Source organism: Physeter macrocephalus, chromosome 13, assembly GCF_002837175.3.
Source record: "Physeter macrocephalus isolate SW-GA chromosome 13, ASM283717v5, whole genome shotgun sequence".
NCBI lineage: Eukaryota > Metazoa > Chordata > Mammalia > Artiodactyla > Physeteridae > Physeter > Physeter macrocephalus.
Genome location: NC_041226.1, coordinates 82,488,852 through 82,495,864, shown reverse-complemented (window position 1 = coordinate 82,495,864; position 7,013 = coordinate 82,488,852). Strand labels below are relative to the sequence as shown.

At 66.7% G+C, this 7,013-nt stretch overlaps 2 protein-coding genes across 2 annotated transcripts; one reads left to right on the top strand and one right to left on the bottom strand.

The window, feature by feature from the left end:
* Nucleotides 1–401: 401 nt before the first annotated feature.
* On the bottom strand, nucleotides 402–1,348 carry RNF208 (ring finger protein 208). The gene has a single exon (XM_007103646.4). The coding sequence runs from the start codon at nucleotides 1,346–1,348 to the stop codon at nucleotides 551–553; it is 798 nt and encodes a 265-aa protein (XP_007103708.2). The 3' UTR covers nucleotides 402–550.
* Nucleotides 1,349–6,104: 4,756 nt separating this feature from the next.
* Nucleotides 6,105–6,893, top strand: CYSRT1 (cysteine rich tail 1). Its single transcript, XM_007103645.3, has 2 exons — nucleotides 6,105–6,206; nucleotides 6,499–6,893. The coding sequence occupies exon 2, from the start codon at nucleotides 6,507–6,509 to the stop codon at nucleotides 6,891–6,893; it is 387 nt and encodes a 128-aa protein (XP_007103707.2). The 5' UTR covers nucleotides 6,105–6,206; nucleotides 6,499–6,506.
* Nucleotides 6,894–7,013: the final 120 nt, after the last annotated feature.

The following is a 7,013-nucleotide window of genomic DNA, read 5'->3' as shown; positions in this document are numbered from 1 at the left end:
CACACACACACACACACACACACACACACTTTGCACACCTGCCCCCACAGTCCTGCCTGACACATACAGGAGGCTGGCTCCACACAGAGGTATGGGGTGCACACACACACACACACACACACACACACTTTGCACACCTGCCCCCACAGTCCTGCCTGACACATACAGGAGGCTGGCTCCACACAGAGGTATGGGGTGCACACACACACACACACACACACACACACACACAGTCAGGCCCAGCCCGCAGACCAGGCTGACCCCAAACAGCACTGGGCCTCCCTCTGGCTGCTCCAGCCTGGACCCTGTCGGGGCTGCAGCCCTGGGTGCCCACCCTGGCCCAGGTCTGTGCGCAGGCCTAGGCTTCAGTCCAGGGAACGAGGTGCAGACTTTGGCAGAGTTTTAATGGCAAAGTTGGCTGCAGCGACAGTGCCACGCGGGTGGGGGCCAGAAGCTGTGGTGGGCAAGGGGTCAGTGGGCAACAGGGCAGGGCCAGATCCCTGAAGAAGCAGCGGGCGAGGACCGGTGGGCGGTGGCGGGCGGGTGGGCGCTACATGATGGAGCAGGCAGACAGCGGGTTCCGCACGTGGCAGGTGCACGCGGCCCCGCAGTACTGCCGGAAGGTCTGGTAGCAGCTGCCCTCAGGCTCGCCCCCCCACTGGCCACCGGACGGAGCGGTCAGTGCCTCGGGTGGCAGGCGGCTCAAGATGGACGTGTTGACGGCCAGCGCAGCCAGGCCGTAGTCAGTGAAGAGCACAGTCTCGCGACGGCAGGTGGGACAGGAGATGAACTTGTACTTGGGGCAAGACTCGTAGAGAATCTGCAAGCACTGCTCACACACAGAGTGCAGGCAGGACAGCACGCGGGGCCGCCGCTGCGTGACGTTGTACGTGTGCCCGCAGGTGGGGCACTCCAGAGGCTCTCCTGCAGCCGCTGCCGCTGCCGTGGAGGCCCCTGAGGCCGCAGGCCCGGGCCGAATCACGTACTGATTCACGATGACCTCGTCCGCCGGCGCCACTCGGGGGAAGCCCAGCTCCGCGCTGCCCTTGCGAGGCCGACGTGGCAGCGGCGGGGTGCGGGGCGCCCCTTCCAGGGCGGGCATGTCCCCCCCACAGGCCTGGTTGACGATGATCTCTGTGTCTGAGGGCCAGGCTCTCTTGGGTGCCAGAGCGGGGGTGGGCCGGGGTGCGGGTGGGAAGCAGGGGGCGGCCGCCTGCAGCTCGGGGAACTTCTCAGGGTGGACCATCTTCATGGCCTCCATCTTGAGGATGACGTGGGGCCCCTTCAGGCAGGACATGAGGAAGCCCGGCCAGCCACTGCCCGCCTCGGGCCCAGGGTCAGCCGGCATCCGGCTGTCTCCAGTCAGACTGGGTGTTCGGGTGGGTGGGGGAGTTGGGTGGGGCCGGGGGGGAGGAGAGGGGGCAGCATCCTGGTCCCGCCAGGCCTGGTGGAGACCCTGGACGCCCTGTGGGCTCCTGGGGGAGGCTGGCAAGAGCCTGGGGGGAAGGGCCCCCCCCAGTGGCCACAGTGGCTTCTCAGGTCCAGTCGGAGGAGGAGGAGGAAGGAGCGGGGGAGGAGGAGAGGAACAGGGGCAGGAGGGTGTGGGAGACTGCCCTGGGCTGGAGGTCGGGCCCAGGAGCTCACCCAGGGTCCCTGGCCGCTGAGGCTGGCGAGGGGGCGTTGGGGGGTGTCCCCCTGCAGCCGAGATCAGCCGTCCCGGGGCCGGGACATCCGGGCAGGCAGGGGCTAGGTGGGCCCCATGGCTCCAGGACAGGGCGCCCAGGGAAGGCAGCTAGCCTGAGCCCTGGCTGCGGAAGGACCCGGGCTGCAAGCTCGGCGGCGGCGGGAGCAGAGGAGAGGCCTTCACCCGGCCCGAGCTGCAGGTGAGAGACAGCGTGAGGGCAGCGCCCGGGCCCACCCTCACCCTCACCCTCACCCTCACCCTCACCCTCACCCTGCACAAAAGACAGGACGCCCGACCTCTGACCCTTACCCTCGCCAGACTCGGAACCCAGCCCCCTCCCCAGTCCCCGTTCCCGAGGCCCGACCTCTGCCTAGGAGTGGAGGCCGGCGAGCGGCGACCCCGCGCTGTCCCGCCCCGCCCGCACTCACCTGCCCCAGCCTGGCGTCCCCGGCCGGGCCGCGCGCCGCCGCCGCAGAGGTTGTCTCAAAGGCAGGCCTGGATGCGGCGCCCGCGCCTTGGCCCGGCGGCTCCGGCGGCTCTGGCGGCGACCTCGGGCGATGGCCGGGCCGCGGCGGCTCCCGGGGGCGTGGGGCGCGGGGCTCGGCTCGGCACGGCGGCGGCGGCGGCGGCGGCAGGTGCGTGCCGAGCGTGGCGCGCTCTGCGGCGGAGGCGCGGGGACCGCAGTGCGCGCGGCGCCCGCCCGCGCCCGCAGCGCCACCCCCGCCCCCCCCCACCCCGTCTGGGGACCCGCGCGGGGTCCGCGGGGCGGGGCCAGTCTCTCTGCCGCCCCTCGATCCTCCGCGGGCCTGGCGCCCGCTCTCGGGGTCGCCCTCCTCCTCCCCCCGCGGGCCGCGTGGGGGTCAGGATCTCCGTGGCGTCCCCCCTCCTGCCTCCCCTTCCCTCGTCCCCGCCTGGCTGAGCCTGGGCCCTAGTCAAGCCCCCCGCCTCAATTCTGTAAGGGAAAGCCTGCTTTGAGCTCTCACAATGCCAGAGGGAGGAAGGGGAGGAGAGAGCCCAGGGGTGGTCCCATGAAAGCTGGTTCCCAGGACCCCACCGTGGGACTGCCTTGTGTCCCCCCCCAGAGTCAGGGTCTCTGCTTGTCCTTCCACTCGGCCCCCAGTGGGAATGCCTCCAGGGTTTTCTGGCTCACAGGTGCAGCAGGCTGTTTCCAGCACTGGCAGGCTCAAAGACGGCGATGTGACAGGAGAGGGTGAGCAGGGGCGGGCAAGTGACGATCAGAGGAGTGAATGGAGGCAGGAACGGTAGTTGGGAGACTGCTCCAAGGACAGGACAGGTGGACAGGTGGGGGGTGCGAGCGGTAGGTGGAAGGTCAAACAGACAGCTGGACAGGCCGCCATGGGGCAGCTCAGGGAGGACACGCACCTACACAGGGTGGGGTGGCCCTTTCTGGCATCTCAGCAGGTCGGCACGTGTCTCGTTGTCACAGAGTTGTGTGCTAACCTGACCGCACCCAGCAGAGAGGCCCCATTCCTTTCTGCTTCTTCCTCAGGCCAGGCTTCCCTGCCCCCCCTGGGATACGCCCGCTGCCTGTGAGGAGCTCTCAGGTGAGAGGGAGGACAGAGGACATGCTGACAAATACAGGGCAAGGGACCAGGGCTGCATGGGCCTCCAGAGAGCCTTTCCCTAACCTGCCAGGGCCACCACATGGCATGCTGGCTGGCACTTCTTTGATCAGCACTGGGCCATGCACCTAACCCTGGACAGTCCCAGCCCCTTCTGGCCACAGCTTCTCTGCTCTGTACAGGCCAGACTGCACTTGGCTATAGACCTAGCCCCAAGTCCTGCAAGCAGCAGAGCCCGGAAAGGTCGGCGTTCCTGATAAAGGGCCCCACGCGGGCAAAACAGGCTGGAGAGGCATCCCTGGCCCATAGGCCTTGACTTTGCCGCTCTTTGCGATCTCAGGCTAGTGCCTGCACCTCAGTGTCCTCCACCATTCAGCGAGAGCATGTGTGCTAGTGAGCAGGTGCCCCGTGGGAGGGGCAGCGGGGTGCTTATGGGGCCCTGGCGCGAAGGCAGGGTAACTGCGGCAGCCACGGCCAGGGGAGGACTGGGGGTCCAGCCTCGGCAAGGGCTTTGCTCATCTCCCCACCAACTCCCTAGGCGCGCACCCAAGGTGGTACCGGCCACTAGGCCCCACCCCTTACCCGAGGCCCCGCCCCTAGAGATGAAGTCCACCCAGTGCAAGGCTCCTGCCCAGAGCCCGCCCAAACCCACGCCTCCCGAGCCGGGCGGCTCAGAGCTGGTGCAGCCCAAGCCGGGTCCTGGACAGATGAGGCCAGCTGACCCCGAAACTGGTGTTTAGTAAAACCCTTGAGCGCAGAGACTTCTGGGGAATATAGTTCCCACCGGGCGCACCTCCACCCCCGCCCCGTCAGTCCTGTTTTGCGCATGCGCCAGCCTCATCTCAGCAAGAGGCAGAATCTGTAGGGGCTGTGGGCGGGGCTTCTGGCGCCTGCGCACTGGACCTCTGTTGTCCGCCTCCCAACTTCCCGATCTTTGGGCCTGATTCCCCCGACGTCTGGTGCCGCATCGGTACTAGGCATGTCCGGACCGGTCTGACCGGCCCCATGCAGGCCACTCCGGTCAGCTGGCCTCTGGGCCGTGTCTGATTTGATCCCCCCTTCCTGGGGGGTTCCCCGCGAGCTCCAAGGACTAGGGGTGCGTGTCCAGGCCGCACCCTACTGTCCCGGTTGCCCCAAGCGGGGCTCACCGTGCCAGGCCCAAACCCAAGACCCGAGTGCTCACATCCACCCACCACATACAGCGACCCTGTATGGCAGGTGCTGTGTGCCACCTCACAGATGGAGGGGATGCAAGGGCCAAGGATGGGGACGCTGAGGGATCGGGGGCTTGTGGCCCACGAGGCCACCAACCAGAAGGAAACTGTAGTTTCAGAAATGAGCTAGAAACGTCACTTGTGTATGAAGCCCATGTCGCCAATCTTAAAATAAGTTTTATCGGTAAAGGTGTGTAAACCAAGCATTTCTTACCAGTTAAAATAAACAGCAAACCTCGAAGCCGTGTATTCGCAAACATCTTGGTCTCTGCCTGCGGGGTAGAGGCTTGGGTCACAGTGAGGACCTCTGCCCTCTGCTTCAAAGCAGAGGCTTTGAGACGTGTGAGTAATGGCTGGGCCCCCAGACCACCTGCAGGCCTGACCCCAGACTCGCCTCCTGTCCTGCGTTCTGGTGAGCTGCAGGTCCCTGGAGGGCCAGGACATGCCCCAGATGCGTTGAAGCTGAATCACCCAGGCTGGCAATGTCCCTCGGAGGCCAGGCCGCAGTCAACGCCCATCCCAAAAAGGAAGGGTGGGTGGCCGCCGTGCTCCAGGAGTTGGGGCCTCCTGGGACCTTGCGAACCCCATCTTTGAGCCCCGCCCACAGCCCCGCCCCTCCCAGGAGGGAAAAGGCAGCTGCCAGTCGCTCAGCGCACAGGCACCAGGACCCGGCCCAGAGAACAAGAGGACAGCTTGCTGCCGCCACCACTTCAGGTGGGTCCTGGGCTGAAGGGCTTCTGCACCCCCTGTAGGACCAGCTTAGCTGCATATCCCAGCCCCCCACCCCACTCCCAGCTCCATCGCAGGGCACTGTCTCTCAGGGCGGGCGGGGGACACCTGGGGGCAGCTAGGAGACGCCGGCCCTCACTCTCCCTTCACTCTGCTACCTTGCACGCGCACTGACACGTAGGCCTCACACACACACACACAGGCGCTTCCGCAGCCTGGCTTTTCTTGGGTTCCCCCCCACTGAGCTGGCTTTGTCTCCTCTGCCCACCCCTGCCAGGCCAAGCCATGGACCCCCCTGAGATGCTCGTCAAGGACCCGTATGCCCGTGTCAGCATCCCGAGGGCTCACCTGCAGCCCGAGCTGGGGCAGCAGCTGGAGGCGGCTCCATCCTCCTCGGAGTCGCAGCCTCTGCCCGTGGGGTCCTGCACCCTGGAGCCTACCGAGGAGGCCCCAGGGCCCAAGGGTGCCAAGGGGGTCGCCGCCAAGCATTTCTTACCAGTTAAAATAAACAGCAAACCTCGAAGCCGTGTATTCGCAAACATCTTGGTCTCTGCCTGCGGGGTAGAGGCTTGGGTCACAGTGAGGACCTCTGCCCTCTGCTTCAAAGCAGAGGCTTTGAGACGTGTGAGTAATGGCTGGGCCCCCAGACCACCTGCAGGCCTGACCCCAGACTCGCCTCCTGTCCTGCGTTCTGGTGAGCTGCAGGTCCCTGGAGGGCCAGGACATGCCCCAGATGCGTTGAAGCTGAATCACCCAGGCTGGCAATGTCCCTCGGAGGCCAGGCCGCAGTCAACGCCCATCCCAAAAAGGAAGGGTGGGTGGCCGCCGTGCTCCAGGAGTTGGGGCCTCCTGGGACCTTGCGAACCCCATCTTTGAGCCCCGCCCACAGCCCCGCCCCTCCCAGGAGGGAAAAGGCAGCTGCCAGTCGCTCAGCGCACAGGCACCAGGACCCGGCCCAGAGAACAAGAGGACAGCTTGCTGCCGCCACCACTTCAGGTGGGTCCTGGGCTGAAGGGCTTCTGCACCCCCTGTAGGACCAGCTTAGCTGCATATCCCAGCCCCCCACCCCACTCCCAGCTCCATCGCAGGGCACTGTCTCTCAGGGCGGGCGGGGGACACCTGGGGGCAGCTAGGAGACGCCGGCCCTCACTCTCCCTTCACTCTGCTACCTTGCACGCGCACTGACACGTAGGCCTCACACACACACACACAGGCGCTTCCGCAGCCTGGCTTTTCTTGGGTTCCCCCCCACTGAGCTGGCTTTGTCTCCTCTGCCCACCCCTGCCAGGCCAAGCCATGGACCCCCCTGAGATGCTCGTCAAGGACCCGTATGCCCGTGTCAGCATCCCGAGGGCTCACCTGCAGCCCGAGCTGGGGCAGCAGCTGGAGGCGGCTCCATCCTCCTCGGAGTCGCAGCCTCTGCCCGTGGGGTCCTGCACCCTGGAGCCTACCGAGGAGGCCCCAGGGCCCAAGGGTGCCAAGGGGGTCGCCGCCATCCAGGGCCAGCAGGCCTGCACCCCCCACGGCAGTGGGCAGCGCCAGGCAGGACTGACCTACGCGGGCCTGCCGCCCAGGGGGCGCGGAGACGACGTCGCCCGTCACTGCTGGTGCTGTCCCTGCTGCTCCTGCTCTCGCTGCCCCCGCTTCTGCTGCTGCCGCAGCTGCTGCTGTGTCATTTCCTAGCCTGGCCCCCGGGCCGCGGGGCCTGCTGCGGGACGCCCCCACATGGCAAGCCCGGGCCTCTGCTCAGGGGGCCACAGCAGTGCCTGGACAGTTGGAACAGCCACTGGCCTGTTGTCATGG